The sequence below is a fragment of the Echiichthys vipera genome (assembly GCF_963691815.1).
Source record: "Echiichthys vipera genome assembly, chromosome: 5".
Taxonomy (NCBI): Eukaryota; Metazoa; Chordata; class Actinopteri; order Perciformes; family Trachinidae; genus Echiichthys; species Echiichthys vipera.
Window position 1 is genome coordinate 18646191 of NC_139830.1, and position 19569 is coordinate 18665759.

The window sequence follows — 19569 nt, forward strand, 5'->3', positions numbered from 1 at the left end:
TCCAGCTCGGATAATTTTGTACTTTAAGTGACATAAAGGACCCCCTCTTCTTCTTTTCTGAGCTAATCTTGTCTTTTACATGCTCTCACTCCACCATCTCTTCTCCTCTTGACCTTCCCCATTCTCTTCTCTTTTTTCCACTCTCCTCTCTCGCTTTATCTCCTCTAATTTCATGGTATTGGGGGTATCGTTTCGCCACTGAGTCTGATGTGAGCCTGTCTCTTCTTGCACCGCGGGGCTGATCTCTCCCTTTAGACTCTGAGACTTGGATAATGTCCATGTTTAGTCTGCTCCCATTGCAAACACATCCATTCGTGAAAGTTGGACTGGGGAATGGAGAGAGGGGAAAAGGAAAAGATCAATGTCTGGAAGATCAATAGGAAAGCCCTTGATCCTTCACTCATTCCTCCCAATGGACATCTTCTCAGACGCTCACAGAGATCTCTCCCTACCTCTCTCTGATAGACAGTGAGCTTGTGCCACAGATGGACACTTTGATTCCTGTCATTTTAACTTTACACTATGTTGAATCGTATCCGTCCTTGTGAAAAATACATGAATCTTGTTCGGTGCAAGGGTATTTTGAGGAGGCTGGTTGTGCTGCTGAGTTGTAGGTACCTGTTTTGTTGTCTGATGTGACATCTGCTGGTCTCTTCTAGGTAATGCAACTCTGCCATCTGATGTGCATGTTTTCCCGCTCAAAGTGACCTAGTTGCATGCAGTGTGGAGTGCTGGCTGCTCCTTTCATGTGTGGGAGAAAATGTGCAACTAACAAATATGGCTCAGATGACTGCAGACATCTTATTTTGAAAGTTGGGGAAACAAAAAAACTTGGTTATTTTCCAACTTTCTTCCTTGTTGCTCTTAGGATAAACTTTTGATTGTGAAGGAATGAAAAAAGATGATTATGCATGGAGTCTAAAATGTTTATGTTTCACTTTAATCTCTGTTATCTTTAGACAAACAACAGGGCCAGGCATGTAGCTACTTTCAGTCTTGTATGGTGTGTAACATCAAACAGCTCCTTATCTACTCGACCTCCTATATATTTCTTTGGTATCTCTGATATCTAAAGAAGTGGTAAAAGCCTGACTGAAATGACTTTTTAAAAAACAAACCATGTTAAAGGCGGGATGCAGCACCCGCCCACATTCGTTCATTTGTGCGCCTTCATGCACTGCGCCGTAACTGCGCAGCATCGCTGATCCTGGAAGGTGCGCCCTCTACTGTGAATGGCGCAGTTATGGACAGCATGACGTGAACATCTGTGTGTGTTTGTTGCTGGCACACAAGCGCAGTGCTTGCAAGAGGAAACAATACATCAACATTTACACTGCGAATACGCTTTTGGGACTTTTGAAAACTATGAGCGCATGTTTCGGCCTAATCCAAATGTTTTGATGAAGAAGAAAGGGATGCTGCACCCAAAGGAACAAGAAGTAGTTCAGCCATGAGGTTCTCCGATGGCCGTTATTGCGCCAATTACTGCCTATCGCTTTAACGAGACACTGATAGCCGATGTTAGGATCATATTGTCTTTCAGGTGCTTTTACGCGCAGCCGCTGCACGCTGTGGAACAACAGAGAGTGTAACGGGGTTTGCTTACAGAGAGGATGGTGGCGGCGATGGCGAGCTGCGGAGCGGCTTGTCACCTGGAGGACGGGTAAGACGTTTTTTTGTTGTTGTTGTGGACCTCTGGCTTTACACCAGTGTTTGTTTTTCATCGTGTACAGTTCAGACGACACGGTGCCTGCAGACTGCAGAGCGCTTTCGCTTCAACACAGGAAGTGTCTTTTGTTACTGTATCGGTTTGGGCTCATGTGCATTTCATGTCAAAGAAACAAATCTACGATTGTTGCTTCCTCGGTACAGATACTTTGAGATACAAAGAGCCACGGCGTCTTTGTTGGCGTTTCTCCGCGCTGCACGCTGCTGTGTTGTTACATTGTGATGACTCACCGACAACAACACATCATGCTGTCTGGAGACACGATTGTAGCGTGTTTAACAACAAAAGATGAATTCATAAAGCAAATGCTTCATAGAGTTTTATACTAAATATAGATCGTTCAACTAAAAAATCTTTCTGATTATTATAGAAGTGAAAAATAAGCCGTCAATGTAACCTCATCCTCTTCCAGTGGACTACAAACGTCTCATGTGTCACATGTCTCTACGCGATTGTTTACAACAAATATACATAACAATGCAACATTATTTGAACATGATACCAATCTACAGTTAACTTATATTTATTTATTGATAGATATTTATGACCAGTTGTATTGTGAACCACAGCCAGGTGAAGTGATACTGATGACTTATTTTCAATTCAGTTAAATTCAATTCAGTTTATTTAATTAAAGGGGGCAGAGCAAGTTAATGAAACACATGATCATACATGGGTTAAAAATGCCTGAATTGGCCAAAAAGGCTTTTTTTCATCTGTAGTCCCCAGGAATTTATGTTAAAAATGCTTTATAAAATACAAAGAGATACAGACCAACAACGTAAGCAGAAGCGGAGCTCCACAGCACAAAACAGGACATCACAGAACAAACATCACAGATAGCAAGGTCAAATAACAGGCCACATTATGATTTTAATGACTCACTATAAACATCAAAGTGAGAGCAGTATTAATGACTGAATGTAGCAGAGATCAACAGTTTTTTTGTAGTAGGTGCAGACCAACTGACCAACCGTTGTTTATCTACACACAGATGTCTTCTCTCTTAATCGTGTTTATGGGAAGTTGTAGGAAGCATGTACATGTTGTGACTTTTATCTTTCAGCCAGATACAGACCCCCCCCCGCACACACACACACACACACGCACACACACACACACACACACACACACACACACACCCTCACGGCAGAAAAAGTCTGATAACTTATGCAGGGAAGTTTATTTATTGTCTTAAATTATTTGAGCGAACAAAAGGCAAACTTTGCCTAAAAGGAAGTGATGATGATTACCATGGCAACTAATGAGCCTCGGTGTTGTTGTGGTGAGACTGCCTGGCAGAGAGAACACAAGTCGACCTTGAAGAGGAGAAAACAGCGTTTCCTGGACAGATGTTTTAAAACAAAGGATTATTATGACATTATCAGGATTAACAGTCATAAAAATAAAAGACCACAATTTGGTCAAGTTTAATAATCCTAATTTCCTGATACATCATTTTGCTTTTGATCACCCACTTCTGTATTTTTACGGTTTAGGGAGTGAAACAGGAAAAGACACAGAGCGGGATATGACCTACTTTTTTATGCCTGCTGCTGGTGAACTCGTTCTTCTTGTGGCATCGGCGTTCTGTCCTTTCCCCCAGATGGATCTGAGGCGTGTTGCCGCTTGTTGAAGCTCAGACTGCGTCAACAGGTTGCACCAGTCATCTGCTCAGACACAACATCTAAACCATTGCACTTGGGCTTATTGTGTGTTCAATATGCTGTGCTACATTCCTGTATAGTTGAGCACATTTCAAAATATTTAGAGAGCTTAATAGACAGGAGAAACTGGTATTGATACCAGTTTTGCAGGACTGGGCGATATTGAAATTAATGCCACGTCACTGAAAAAGAATTGAGACAGATTTATATAACAATATGACACAAATTGCCTTTTATATGCTTTCACGTGTGTAAAACAAAACTTTTGCTTCCTCATTTTGTTGTTTTTATTACATTGTGATTGGAATCAATCATTTAGACACTAGCCTTTCTGTAGAAAACACCCTATATATACATAATATTTTAATAATAACCTTTATTTAACCAGGATATTCCCATTTCACATTTAAAAAACATGATAAAACAACATTCAAAATAAAGAAACAGATCAGTGCTCAGAGACAGTACATGTGCAAATTGTATTCAAAAAGGCCTTAATCCTGCTCCATATGATCATATGATCACAATATGATACTACTGAAAGTAAATAGAGCTCCGTCTGAGTTATGAGAGCCAAAAAAATTGACAGGATGGGTTGGTGTGCGAAAGTGAGATGCAGGCTGCATGTACACATTTCCTGTTTTTCTCATTCATTCGCCCTGGTGTCTTTCTAATCCAAAGCAGAAGTGGTGTATTACAAGAGCCTGCAGCAGCTGCACAATTCTAAAAGCTGTCTAAATCCTCCCATAATTGTCACAACACCTCCCAGACATCCCTTACATGAGTGTAATCAAAATTTGTCTGAATGTTATCTCTTCTGCCCGACAGAGACGGAGATATCCCTGCACTTGAAAACAAAGGTAAACATCAACTCAATTTTATTCCTTCCCTTGAGTCCAGCTCTCTTTCTCATTTCACTTTCTCACGGAGTCTCTCTTCTGCATCCTCTTTAATATTTAAAAGCGGTGCATCCCCACCTATTGTTCGTCACTACTTTTGTTTTGCTTCCTTTATTTATTCCTTCCCACCTTCCTCTCGACTCACCGTCCGGCCTCACTAATTTCAATATAATTTGCATGGAAGGGCAGCAAGGTTTATGCAAATAGTCATGTGATCACTTGTGTCCTCAGTTTTCCGTTTGCTATTTTCAACACTGCACACCAATAAACAAAATTCTGTTTATTTTTTCATACGTTTTCCTTTTTTCGCTTTTGAGCCCTTCATGTTTTTTACTTGGCGGTTTAAGGTCTTTCGACAGACCCCTGCACGTTTTAGCCCTTGTCGGCCTTTTAAATCGTCGCTGATGATTTTTCCCTCAAATTAAAAACTATTTACAAACCTGAAACTGATCCCGCCCTGGTTGTGGATCTCGTCATTTCCGGTTCCTCCAGCAGACTCTGGCCTCGGAGGAAGTCGGAGATCTTGAGATCTGGCTTGAAAGACCACTTTATTAGGAAAACTTGTGACCAGTTCAAAACCAGAATCAAGTTATATTAAAATGAAATTTATTCTCACACAAGAAGAGGTTATATGGTATATTGTACACTTAAACATCAGTGTCTCAAAACATGCTCTGAGGGCAGTCCTCCTGAGCCAAGTCATTTACAGTTAAAACCAGAAGTTTACATACACTGTGCAAAAAGACACATAACACTTTTTTTCTCACTGTCTGAAGTTAAGCCAGACTAAACCTCTCCTGTTTCAGGTCAGTTAGGATTATCAAAAGTATTTCATTTTGCTAAATGCCACAATATAGAGAGAGAGTATATTTTAGATATTTTTTTATTACTTTCTTTAAGGTCAAATGTTTACATACATTTACTTAGTATTTAGTAGCATTGCCCTTGAACTGCATAACTTGGGTCAAATGTTTTGGGTAACCTTCCACAAGCTTCTGACAGTACTTTGCTGGAGTTCTGGCCCATTCCTCCTGACAGAACTGGTGTAACTGAGCCAGGTTTGTCGGTTTCCTAGCTCGCACACGACTCTTCAAATCTGCCCACAAATTGTCGATGGGATTCCGATCAGGGCTTTGTGTCCAAGACATTGATTTTGTTGTCCTCAAGCCACTTTTTAACTATTTTGGTAGTGTGCTTCGGGTCATTGTCCATTTGGAAGACCCATTTGCGCCCACGTTTTAACTTCCTGGCTGATGTCTTGAGATGTTGCCTTAATATTTCCACATAATGTTCTTTCTTCATGATGCCATCTATTATATGAAGATCTCCATTTCCTGCTACAGCAAAACAGCCCCACAACATGATGCTACCTCCTCCATACTTCACAGTTGGTATGGTGTTCTCAGGTCGACAAGTTTCCCCCTTTTTCCTCCAAACGTAACGATGGTCATTATGGCCAAACGGCTCCACTTTAGTTTCATCAGACCATAGGACGTCAGGATGTCTCCAGAAGTTGAGATCTTTACCTTGGTGTCTTTTTGCAAACTGTAATCTGGCTTTTTTACGTTTCTTCAGTAGTAACGGCTTCTTTCTTGCTGAGTAGCCTTTCAGCCCATGTCGGTGCAGAACTCGTTTCACTGTGGATGACACTTTCTTACCAGCTTCAGCCAGCATCTTCACAAGCTCTTTAGCTTTTGTTCTGGGGTTAATTCACAGCTTTCGGACCAAAACACGTTCATCTCTGGGACACAGAGCCTGTCTCCTTCCTGAGTGGTGCAATGGCTTGACATTCCCATGATGTTTATACTTGCGTATAATTGTTTGCACAGATGAACGTGGCACCTTCAAGCATCTGGAAATTGCACCCAAGGATGAACCAGACTTGTGGAGTTCCACAATTCTCTCCCTGATTTCTTGGCTGATTTCTTTTGATTTGCCCATGATTTCAAACAAGAAAGCAGAGTGTTTGACGTGTGGCCTTAAAATACATCCCCTGGTGTGCCTTCAATTAACTCACATGTTGTCAGTTAACATGGAGGCCACAGCCACGCCCGGAGCCGCTGACAGCGAATCGGATGAGAGCACTGGGAGTGATTCAGATGAGAAGGGAGCGGGACCTGACACTACCACTGACATGCCAGTGGTCATCAGAAGCTTCCAAAACCATGACATCATCATCTGGGCTTCTCGATGTTGTTTAAAGACATAGTACTTTTTGTGTATGTAAACTTTTGACCTCAAAGAAAGTAACATAAAAATCTCTAAGAAAATCTCACACTCATTATTGTGGCATTTACCAAAAGGAAATAGTTTTGGTAATTCTAAATGAACTGAAACAGGAGAGGTTTAGTCTGATTTAATTTCAAATGGTGAGAAAAAAAGTGTTGTGTATTGTTGCACAGTGTATGTAAACTTCTGGTTTCAACTGTAGCATGCAGTTGAACAGTAATGGTTGTCATGGTGATATATTTAGAAAACACAGTAAGTTATCTCAGCTCTTCCCATAGCAAACGCCCGTCTCGTTGACTCTCCTGACGACTCCCCAACATGCACCGTGAGAAAAAAATCCCTTTTATCACAGTCAAACACAAAACAATGAACACGAGTTCACTTGTATAACTAATGATAACATGTCTGCATTTTTTCAACAGTTACCAAATAGTTTTTGCCTCTTCAGGCCTCAAATAAATACTGAAATTAAAAAAACAAAACACTTTTGTTAAACTGGTTATAACAGATAGTAGACAGTAGTTTTTTCTGCCCTGATACCAATTACAATACATCAACTCAAGGTACTGCTAATATGGATTATAGATCCACACTGTGTGGAGCTCATTAGGATAAGTATGTACGTTGGTGGCCTGTCATGCCTTAATGAATATAAAAGAAAGTGGAAACACTGAATTTATTTACATTTTAAGACACTTTAAGTTAATTGAAAGAGAGTATCAGTCCAAAACTGCACTTTAAAATGTAACTATCATTCTTTTTTTAGTGGAGCCTTGTGTGTTAAGTAAAAATGTATGTAAATAATTTTCTTTCATTTTTATTAACCAAGCTTATTGAATTTCAGCACTATACTGACAGCATCCGAAAGGCAAAACTGAGTGCACTTTAATATCTGTTTTATTTATCACAAGTAAAATTGTTCTTGCAATATTTAACAATGTTATTTCTTATTTTCCTCGTATCCTGCAGCCCTACTACACACCACACCATCAGCCTCGCTTTTGCTATTTCTTTAGACCAGCAGGTGGCAGGCATCATCCATGAAACTATCTGTAAAACTAAGCTGTAAACAAGTGTGTTTGTGTTTGGCTGTTTGCACATGCATGTGTGTGTGTCTATGCGAGTGTTTTATCTCCACCTTGTTTGTCAGTCTGATGAAGAGAAGCAGCCACGCCAGAGTGAAGAGGGACGCCTGCGGGCTCAGATGAGGCAGCAGAGAAAGAGATTGGCCGAAGGAGGCATATGAGGACAGAGAGAGAGAGAAATTGGAGGAGGGAGAGTGCAGAGAGAGGTGAAGCAGATAGATCGAGTGGAGTGGAGGAGAGAGATTGATGAGGGAGCTTCTGTGAGTGGAGCAGCGATGGCAGCATCTGCTTGTTAGTCTAAGATAAAACTCTGTGGGCCAGAGAAGGACGGGCTCCATCCATTAGCCTGGCGCTCAGCCAAATGGTCCGGCCCACGGACATTCAGTGCTGCTGGGAAGAGAGCAGTACCATCAGCTCCTCTGGACCTGTCTGTATAAATGTGCCAGAATGTTGACGCTCGCCACTTATCACAGGCTTCTTAACGGGGTGCCACAGTTCAGCTGCTAAGGAATTATGGGCTGGTGGTGTAAGCTAGACATACTCAGGGCCTTTTTGATGAGTAATAGGGCTGAAAACAAACATAGAAGTAAAAGTAGAGGCTTCTCACTGGGGCTCCACCTGTTGAAGGAAGAGCCCCAGTGACAAAAGGTAAAACTCTGTACTTTTACTCATTTTCCGACACTTCAGTCTACATAAATGTATCTGTTATTATTTTCCTTATGTATGGAGATGTTTGAATGGTGTGAGTGTTGAGTTTACCACAGGACATGTGGTGGCTGCACTTGAGATTTTTCCCCATGTTAAATAAGCTTTGATGTATGAGATCCCCCCGTACAATAATGGATTAGTTTGTAGAAAATACCTAGTGATAGCTATTAGTGTTGAATATTATTGGGTGCTGTTTGTTTCTGTTTTGACTGCAGAATTATGTTGTCTGTCTAGGCGTAAATTAACACGAGACACTTATTCTAGCTTAACTCTTCCTGAAACCTACAGCTGGTCATGCATTTACTTCTGTGCAATATAATAATCAAACCTTTAAAAGTGTTGAAGTTCCTGTAAAGAGATGGTGGTGATGATGATGATGATGATGATTTGGTTAACAACAAATGTTAATAATGATGTATTAATAGTAATGATTAATATTATGGGAATTTACAGAACAAACAGCACTAACCTCAAAACCATTACTAATTTGTTACAGATAACCTGACGGAAAGTGATAGCAGCAGTTCAGGTGAGCCCCAATATCACACCACAACCGTTTATCTCATTTGTTCTTTCTACAACTCATACGAAAACTACATTTGTGACATTTGATTCCTTTTCAGTATATATCAGAGTATTTTTTTTTTTCTGGAGAAACATTTAACCTTTGTGGCATGTTTCTATTTGACTTGTCATTCTTCGGAAATTCAGTGCAAAGTTTTCTCCTGTGTGACATGCCACGGCCCTTACATAATGATTCATCGTACAGAGAACACGGGAACATCCACTGAGGAGAGCTCAGAGGAGGAAGAGGAAGATGAAAATGAAGAGGAGGAGGAGGATGGTGAGAGAGGCACCTCGAACTGACATACTAGAAATAGTTGGACATTTTGTAAAGTTTTTATATTTCGCTTTCTTTCGGAGAGTCAACAGAGAATATACAGTATATGTAAGTGTAATAGGAACATGTGTGTGTGTGTGTGTGGATTTAAGAGGGTAACATATAGGCAACAGACAGGAAGTGGAGAGGTGAATGTGTGTCAATAAAGTTTAAAAAAAGAGCACAAAGAAAGTCAACACATAGTCACGATGAACGTGACAAGATGGAGGGCTCTGAAAGAACAGGCTCACCTGCAATTACATCTTACTGCAAAAGAGGCCGCTAAAAAACAAGATGTTTCAAATCTTACGGAATACAACTTTAACTTAGCACAAAAACGGAGAAACAGCTCGTCTGGTGCTTTCAGAAGATCCTGAAAATCCACCTACCAGCACCTCAAATGCTCACTAGATATGGTGCATTCATATGCGTTCACGTGAACTATTTTTTCACTGTTAAATCTCACATTTTTTTATTTACACAAAAATAATGTGTAAAAACTGATTCCTCAGAACTATTTCTTGACCTGGGAGCAGTGATTTCTTGGGTCTTGTCATCACCTAAAGGGTTGCCGAGCAACCATGGAAGGCTTGGAGACCAAATGAGATTTTATGTGCTAATTAGTGAGCTATAAAGGTGTTGGTAGGGAGCTTTTGTTACAATTGTACAGAGCTGGCTGTTTCTCCTGTTTCCAGTATTTACCTTATAGACATGAGGGTGGTGGTGGTCATATATCTCTGCAAGAAAGCGAATAAGCCAATTTTACAAAATGTTTAACTATTGCTTTAGTTTCTCTGTTTCTCACCCTCCTTTCTTTCACCAGAGGGCTGTGCTGAGAAGGATGGAGAGGAGGGAGGTAAGAACCAGCATCCTAGAAAGTGTTTGTAGCTCAAGGATTGAACCAGATAAAGAAACGAACGGTGTTTGACTAAGTTTTTCTTCTTCATGTTTTTTGCAGACAATGAAGAGGCCGATGCAGAGGAGTCTAAAAATGGTACGACACTTGAAACAGCATTACAAAATACCTTAAGCAGTGCAACTGCTCTGCTTTTTTAAGCGGCCTTATTTGTTGTTTACTTCCAGACAGCCATGTCAGCTTGTTGTCATAGTTACCTTGGCTTTAGTGGTAACTGAGCGGACTATATCCACAACTCCTATCTTAATGGCACCAACACTACATAATTATACCACCAAAGGGTGGACTCTGCTGGCTGTTTTGAAGCACAGAATTTGATTTGACATGTAATTGAGTGTGCTCCCCCCTTGCTCACAACCAAAAAAAGTGTCTTGCAATTTTGAAATATGCATTCCGGAGCATCTGTCAGGGGCTTAACACAAGCTTTCAGCCTCTGACATCTTATCTGCACTTGATAATATTGGATTTGAATGATTTCAACCTCTAGATTCAGTCCCTGGACCTGAAGCAGACGTTTCAAATGGGAAAGGTAAGCAGATTGTAACTGATTGTTACAGCACCTTGAATGTTTTGGAGATACTGTCGTGTCTGCTGTTAATAAATCTTGTTGTTTTTTTTTTGTCATGCGTCCTGACAGAGGAGACGCGCTTCAAATCATGCTGTAAAAAATGCAAAGCCATCCAACAGGTGAGCTCACAAACCAGACGTTTCTTTGACAAAGTGTGGTGATTTTAGTTGTGTCTGCGTGATGTTTTAATTATAGACATTTTTATGATATTAGTGATGACCTTGTATAAGCCTTCTTCCTGCACACATATCCATCTATAGTATCATTATTTAATTGTTTATTATTGGTTTGTTTGACAGAGCCATGGCAATGAACTTGTTACGCCCAGGAGGATCTCTAAGGGACGTTTACAGTGAGTATGACAGATCCGGTCTGTGCACATTTATCTTGATTTGTATGTACGGCATTGCTGACTCTGTGTGTGTTTCAGGGTACAGCTGGAAGGAGAGGGCACGTACGAGTGTTCGGTCACCGGCCTGGTGTTTGAAGCGATGGAGTCGGTCCTTGTGCGGTACTCAGTCTTGTCCTGGTCCAAGTTCGGCTCGTTCCTGAGGGACACCTGGAAATTTGCAGGACCCATCTTTAATGTGGACACAGTCAATAAGGACGCGTCTGTCCTCACGTCCATCCAGTTCCCTCACTCCGTCTGCCTTGCTGGTAAGAATGAATACCAGGCCTGTCTGGCTCCTGCATGTCAATGTTCAATATATAATTCATAATTATGATCTCGTCTTCCTCTAAGGCAATGTTAATGAACATCAAATATTTCTAACAAAGATGTCGCCTGGAGGTTGTCTTGATTTTAGATGTCTGGCGTAAAAGTAAAGTAATTCTTAATTACAGTAATTGTGACTCATCTGAAGGCCTTTAAGCAAAATACTTAATTTTAGTGACTATCATTATCTTTTATATATGATTTTAAAGGTTCTCTAGGCGAAACATAAAACCATCTCTCTCTATTATCTTCACACAGATCCAGATAATGAGATGACATTCAGCGTCCTGCACATAAAGGACAACCGTCCACTCATCGAGCCGACAGTGGACCACTCAGGTAGCCACGTTAAGTGGAATGTGACGTCCCTGTCCCCCGTGGGTCCCATCATTCAAACGACCCAATCTGTAGAGCGCCACGGGGTGGTCCTGGTCTATAAGCAGCTGGGCAGTGACAGCAACAACAACAACTACAGCTTCCACATCTACCTGGCTACCAACAGTGCATCTGACATCAAGGTAGGCGCCAGTAAATATTCTGTATTCTCTGATTGACAGTTTTCCTACTCTTTACTTGAGTGCAACACTATCTGGGCTGTTCGTTGGTCTTTACTAGCAATTTTTAAAACTGATAAAAGCACAATTGCTGTTTTGGAAATGTAGTCAAATTTCTCAAAAAAGCTCTTGTAGTAGCAGGATCCCACTTTAATTCACATCTGGCATATTTACATGTCAGTCTCATGACTGAAAGAAATATACTTGGTTTTTCTTGAAAGGTGCTTTCACCATTTGTCCACTCAGGACTCATTTCTGTTTCTGTTCCTGTGTGGTGATGAAATGATGCAGTTACATTACTGGATACAGTGCCCATATGGTTATGGTCTGAATACATACATACACACACATTATGCCCAGCTTCTTAAGACAGTAATATATTTCACAATGAATTGACACTTTGTATGCATATGGAAATAAAACCCTTAAAGATCCACTTTTAAGTTTTGCTTGTCAGAGTGACAACCTTCGCATGACTTTTCAAATTTAGTGTTATAATTTAGGAATTTTTCCCTTGACGCCTGAGAGCCGAAGGGAAAACAACAACCAGACCAAATAAAAAACCCTTCTTTACATGCACAGTACAAAGAAACATTCCATTAATGAAACCATCACTTGTCCACAAGTTTCTTTTAATCAAGACTTTCAATCATGACAACAACTTACTGGATAAAACTCTGGCAAAATGCCTTATCTATGACACTGTGTGGGAAAATGAGAATTAGAAGCCAGTTAACTTTCACTTCCATTGTTGTAAGTGCACTGGCTGTGATGCTGTAAGACTTTCTAGAGTAAACACCAGTTTTCCAGGTTTGTGTAATACGCTGAAGCAAATATATGTTATAACTGTCTCAGAATCCTGTGAACAGTATGACACAATAATAACAACACTAACTAAAAATACTGCTAATATTATTATCATATTATATTGTTTATTTTGGTTAAACAAATTCTTTTTTACATTTGAAACATGAAAGATTTTTTTAGCAGCTGGTGAATAATTAAAAAGAATTTATTTTAACCTGCAAAAATAATAGTTCCTTTAAATATAGTAATTTGTGTTTTCCCATCTGAGGCATGTTTTCCGTCATTACACACATGATGTTGCTCTGTACAGCGATCGCTGACCGTGGCTGTGCTGTGAGTGTTGTTTTTTGTTCTTTGCAGACGCCTTCAGCCCCTCCGCTCCTGACTATGGAAAATGTGTTGCGTTGAAGGTTAATCACCATTCAGTGACTTATCGCCTGCTTCGTCTTGTCTTCCTGCTGTTTTTTTGTAAACCAGGATATAGGGAAGCAGGTGCGGTGCTACAAGAATCGTTACATTCGGATAGAGAAGCCTCCCACATGTAAACTGGACGAGGGGACGTATCGTCTCATGAGCGAGCCAGAGGGAGAGATCAAACCTGAGGTGCGTCTGTTTGCATATGCATGTGTCTACGCATGTACAAGCTTTAATATTATAGCTTATACTGTATATTGAAAACACAAAAATAAGCAGTATATGCATTGGATTCACAACTAAATTCTGTTTCATTTCTATATATATATATATATATATATACATATAATATATACTTTTTTATGTGTCTCTGCAGGATTTGAAGTTCACCCTTGCGGTGACAAAGATGAAAGGCTACTTTGAAGCTTTCTTTGAGCAGCCTCCTCCCTTTAAATTGTCTCTCATAGAGATCGATACCGAGGAGACTGTGTGGTCTGCCACCATCAGAGAAGGTATCAGTGCATTTAGTCTAACACTGAACACATAAAGTGATTTCCAGATGAAAAGTCAGACTATATCTGTTTGAAAAAGTAATTTTTACCATGAATTTTCTATATGTTTATTGGACAGCTGACAGTAACAGGGAACATAGATTTTTTATCAGCAAATAAACCAGAAAGTGTTCATCCGTCTCCACTGTTTTCGTGTGTGTGCGTGAGTGTAAATTGGTTTCTACTCGAGTGGCTATGACTGATCTTTTTTCTCTCTCTATGCTCAGGTGACTGTGTGGATAACACAGAAAGGAAGCCAAGGAAAAGGACTCACAGTAAGCTTGTTTTTAATCAGATTCGATTTTTTTCCATCACAACATGCTGCAGCTTTTAAATGTTGACTCACATGAAACATGTATCTCATAGGCAGGCAGAGGAGCAGCAGCCCCTCAGAAGAAGAAACAGCCTATAAAAGGCCTCGATGGCAGGACGAGTCAGGTGACTTCCCACATCTTTTTTTTTTTTTACTAACTTCTGATTTGAGAAGAACTGCAGGCACACACTTTGCTTTTCCCCAATCAAACCGGTCCACACCTGAACTATTTCCAGATGCACCTGCCTGTCTTAAATTATGCTGAAATGAAGTACCTGTGCGTCTTTCTCCAGATGGAGTGAAAACAGGGATGACTCAGCCTGGCCAGGACATGTCGGAGAAGCAGCTATTGCAGGTGGCCAAGCGGCTTGGGAAGGAGTGGAAGCAGGTGGCCATCTATCTAGACTTGAATTCCAGGGAGCTGGATGATATCCAGGCAGCAGAGAAAGATGTGACCATGCAGAAGCTGAAGATGCTGGTGGAGTGGAAGAGTAGAAGGCGGCCGGGAGAGGCCACGGCGTACCACCTGTGGAAAAGTGTGGAGGAGCTGGATGACTTGCCAAATGAGGTCCATCAGACACTGCAAGGTAATAAACTGCAGACACATTAACACCATGGGATCGATATTATAATGGAGGATCACCTCAAACACCAGAGCTTGATCGATATCAAATTAAAATTTTGACCTGATGATGGCGCTACATTATAAGGCAGAGGATGTTATTCGATATTACGGTTCATCCTGAAGTGGACATTAATGTGTGAAGCAAATTTCTTTCCAACTCATTCAATAGTTAAGCCATTTCGCTAAAATTCACAAACATCAACCTGATGGTGGCACTAAGTCAATGACTTTTTAAACATTTATGAAGATATTTCGGTTTGAATTAAGTGGTTGTCCAACCGGTCAACATTGCCATCCCTAGAGCCGCACTGGTACAATGGCTAGATACTCTGCAGCTTTACAAATATTTAAAATATGTTAATGTTCTCAGTCATATGTCAAAATCAAATGTATACTTTTATTTTTTTCCCCTGCAGTTCAGACTAAATAAATTGTTTTATGACATCATATTGGTAACTAGCCCTAATCTACAGCTGTATATTACCTAGACACAATCTGCTCGTACAATTTGGAGAATGTTGATAATGCAAACTCACCAGATGGCTATCTTCTTTGCAACCTATGAGCTGGGGCAAAAGGGCCTCAGGTGGCTGTATAAACCATTAAAGTAATGTAAAATCAAAGATTGTACAGGGCTGCTCCCTTACTCTAATAAACAGACAAGTTATGTGTTTTATTTTTGTTCCTTTTTTTCAGACATGATAGACAATCGAGCAGCTAAGTGAAAGAGATCTGATCTAAATGAACTGTTGGAAATCTGTTGATCCATCAACGGGAAGAAAAAAAAAATCTCAGGAAAATGGCAAAGCAGATGGTGGATATGGACCAAACGTCACTTCTCTTCCACCAGTTTGTTTCTTTTGAATATTTTCTGACCATGAAACTGATTGATGGGTTTTTGTATTGCTGCATTCCAGGAAAAGTGTCAGTGTCTTAACTTTGGACGGGCATTTTTACCAAATTTTGTTTAAATGTAGTGTAATGAATACAGAATAGTCTCTTTACTGTACTCAAAGCATCCTTTGTGTAGACAGATGCCTCTCCTTACCAGGTAAAAAAATGACCAGTAGCGGTCATTTAGATATATAGTAGCTAATTATGTAGCCAGTAACATATGTAAATGTAGTATGTATTTTAATGTAGGGGCTGCAGTGTTGAAACTGCAAAAATGGGAAAAATCTAACCTGTGTATCGTGTTTCACTTTTACATGTTATGTTTGTGGGAATTTTTTTAGGCATTACATCACATGAATGTTGTGCAATTGACTGCTCAAAGCATCACAGGCTGAAGTACTATTTTGTGTCTCATGCATTTTTATATTTGTCCTGTACATATCTTTTTTTAGATCTTTTTATACCAACTATTTCAAACCTGTGATCAATTTTTTTTAAGTCTGTTTTTGTATGTTTATGTTTGTGTTTTATTTGACATCTCTGTCAAACTACATGTGAGTTACAGGAGGTCCTTTAATTATGTTTGTATTGTTGAACTTGGAAAAATGAATCAATTCCTGCCTGCCTGTTACTGGAACCGCACAGTCAATGGGACACACATAGTTAAGTATACATTTTATGTGTGTATAACAAGCTGAAAAAAAACTCTGTTGGATTCAGGGCTGATTCGAACTATTCTGCCTGTGAGTGCAGCTAGGGCCATCTGTATGAAACATTCATATGTTTTCATGAGTCATCTTTTCAAGGCTTATTTCATAGCCGTAGAGCTTTGGACACAAAAACCTAGTTTACTCTAAGCTACCTGCGCAAACATTTCAGTTAAATCTTCTCAACATCCCTTCGTTAATCACAGTTTTGTTTCTGTTTTACATATTTTAAAATGACACTCTTTCCAGACATCTCATCACTATGTGAGAAAAGCTGTAGAAATGGCTTCTGGATTGTCAGATCCTTACGTCTTCCATGCAGGTATGACAGTAACGTTTACATTCAGAGAACATGGTTGCTCCTTTAAACAACTTGACACCCATGATCCAGTCCATCCTATTTTGCACTTGTGTCTGTCATGTCCCTTTTAATGTATGTATGTATGTTGTGGAATAATTGAAACAAAGCAAATGTTGACTGAATAAAACAAGCAAAGTTTTCTTTTTTTTTACTTAATTTCAGCAGTGGAAGTACTTTACTTGGGTTTGGGTTACTTGTACGTCACTTCAGTATTTACATTTTCTTCTACTTTATTCTTCTTCTCTACTACAATTCAGAAGTATTTGTGTACTTAATTATTAATTTAATATTAATTAATTTGATACCTTAAGTTACTTTGCAGATTCTGGTTAATATTACAAAGTACAATTAGCATATAAATGACGTGTTATCATGGGTAAAGATAAGACTTTATTGATCCCTTTGGTGGAATTCACAAGCAACCGAGAAGCAAATAAAGTTATTAAAATGAGCTACACCTTTACCAGCTACGACATTAAAGTGACATAATACATCAGTAATTATAATTAAATAACACAATTTACAGTACATTATTCTGAAACAGCCCATTCTGCATGAGTACTTTTACTTCTGTACTTTAAGTGTATTCTGATGCTAATACTTTTGTACTTTTATTTAAGCTTTTGAATGCAGGGCTTTTCTTGTATCTCTACACTGTACTATTGCTACTTTTACTGAGGTAAAAGATCTGAGTACATCTTTCTCCACTGTCATCAGTTCCATTTTCATTTGCACCCAGTTTCATTAAAAAAAAAATCACTCCTTCCACTTCAACGCTTGATGCAAAAAAAACTTTATTATAAATAACAATAAATAACTTCACAGGCCATCAAGTGAATAAATAGATGTTATAAATAGATCTCAAATAAATAGATACATTCCCCCAAATATTGGAATACATTCATACATTTAAAGGGCCAACAGCCCTCACTGAGTGACGATGCTGAAGTCTGTCCAGCTAGCTTATGCCTGCCCAGTCGTGCAGCGTGTGCAGTGTAAAGCACAACTTGGTCAGTAGTTGTAAATGATGGTAGTGAATGATCAGGAAGGCTTGTTCAGTTGTAATAAATTAAAAGAGGAGAGATATTGTGGTGATGATAGTGATTTTGAGGTTGCAGGATGTTTACTTCCTGTGGTCTCCTGAGGAGATGTAGCCCATAGCTCGGTTGATGGTGATAGTCCGGACGTGGAAGCCCCTCATCATCTTACACATCTCCTGCCTGTTATTGAAGGTGTCATCTCCCCACATCTGGGCAGCATACCCCTAAAAAAACAGACCATGAATACACAATAATAGTCTGCCAGTTTCACACAAAATAAGTTCCCTGTGTGTCTTAGAAAAATATTTACAGTGATAGCTCTCATATCATTTTAAAGATGAGGAGCAAATAGGGAACAAACAAAAAGAAGAAAGATAATAAATACCTCTGAGGAGTCATTGTCTCCATTCGGCACCGGGGAGCAGTTCTGTATAAACCAAGAAAGAGTTCATCAGGCGACTTTCAAATGTTATTTCCCAGGACATTCTCTCACTATTTCTGACTCTCCCCTCCCACACATGCATAACAAACACACCTCCCTAAGGCTCTGTATTATTCCCAGAGTTGGACTCAGAAGTGCAACTTCTTCCACAGGACTTCTGAGTGGGGAGTGGAGGTAGGACTGAATAGCAGCAGCATAGTGTGCCAAGTCCTTCATGATGTTCCCCAGACATTCACTCTGTCAAGAAAAACAAGAATAATTAACTATCTGTCATCGGTCTGCTTTATAATAAAACTGAGCAAATGAGAAAAATGAGTGATTAAATGGGTGCATAATGTAAAATATCCTAATTCTGATGTGTCAAAGATCAGATGAATAACAAATGTAGAGGTTCATTTAAGTAAAATTGATACTGGAGTTCTAATTTATTATTCTAACAATAATTTAAAAACAGAATTTAGTGAGTAACTTAAGCATACCTCATTGAAGGGTGAGTTTCTTCTCATCATGCAGCCTGAATTCTGTGGGGAAAAAACATTTGAGCATTAAAGGTCAAGTCAGGTGCCCATAGCAACTCTGGACCATACACTTGCTGGACCAAGTAAAAGTAAATGAAAGCTTAGCTTGAGGCTATTTCCATGAAACACAATTTAATCCTCTTTTTGGAAAATTAAAAAATATGCACACAACAATTACTAGGATGTATATTTTCCTTAAACAAAAAGTAAAGACAATTCAAAGTACAGTTGTTTTTATTTATGAATTTTGTTGAAGATGAATTAATGAATACTTTATATCACCGATAAATCAACGAGTGTTACCTGAGGGGGTGTGCAGGACAGCACTGTCTCAGCTTTACTCCCCACCACCATTTTATCAGAGGCGATGCCAAAACACAAAACATCCTGTAATACAATATAAAGGTATTCATTATTAATGAACTACAGAGGAAATATGGTATCGCAACACAAACATATGTGCAGTGAATTGTACTCACGCTGCCGAGAAGCTCTGTGACATTCAGCAGGAGGTTCTTGAAGAGCAATGAGCAGTCTTCGCACTTCTCTGTGCTCAGAGTGCGCACTGGGAGTCCTGTGGATGTGCGCCGGTTCAAGGTCAGCAGCAGCAGCAGCACACAGCTGGCGAAATCTGCAGGTCAAGAGAAATAATAATAATAATAAGCATCAACAGATGCGTTTTTATGGCTTCACACACACACACACACACACACACACACACACACACACACACACACACACACACACACACACACACACACACACACACACACACACACAGACACACACACACACACACACACACACACACACACACACACACAGACACGGGTGGCATGACAATAAACAGTAGATGTGGGACAAAAACTGTTTCGGGCTCGCTGACTTACTGCAGAAATTATAGACTGCCATCCTTCTGATCAGATATCTCAGCTCGTGCCTAAGTC

The 19569-nt window shown here is 39.7% G+C and overlaps 1 protein-coding gene across 1 annotated transcript; it reads left to right on the forward strand.

The window, feature by feature from the left end:
* The first annotated feature begins 1319 nt into the window (after positions 1-1319).
* On the forward strand, positions 1320-16681 carry LOC310946813 (uncharacterized protein). The gene is made up of 17 exons (XM_083913370.1): positions 1320-1663; positions 4225-4256; positions 8814-8846; positions 9087-9161; positions 10021-10053; positions 10156-10191; positions 10601-10642; positions 10751-10800; positions 10981-11033; positions 11112-11338; positions 11655-11914; positions 13235-13360; positions 13548-13683; positions 13950-13997; positions 14089-14160; positions 14329-14622; positions 15357-16681. Exons 1-17 carry the CDS (start codon positions 1614-1616, stop codon positions 15383-15385), a joined length of 1596 nt encoding a protein of 531 aa, XP_083769496.1. The 5' UTR covers positions 1320-1613; the 3' UTR covers positions 15386-16681.
* The last annotated feature ends 2888 nt before the right edge of the window (positions 16682-19569 follow it).

Bases quoted from the DNA above. Each gene is read 5' to 3' on its own strand.
- LOC310946813 (XM_083913370.1), top strand. From the start codon at position 1,614: ATGGTGGCGGCGATGGCGAGCTGCGGAGCGGCTTGTCACCTGGAGGAC. The intron at 11,339-11,654 runs GTAAGAATGAAT...ATCTTCACACAG, and splicing joins TCACTCCGTCTGCCTTGCTG to ATCCAGATAATGAGATGACA. The intron at 14,623-15,356 runs GTAATAAACTGC...CCTTTTTTTCAG, and splicing joins GGTCCATCAGACACTGCAAG to ACATGATAGACAATCGAGCA.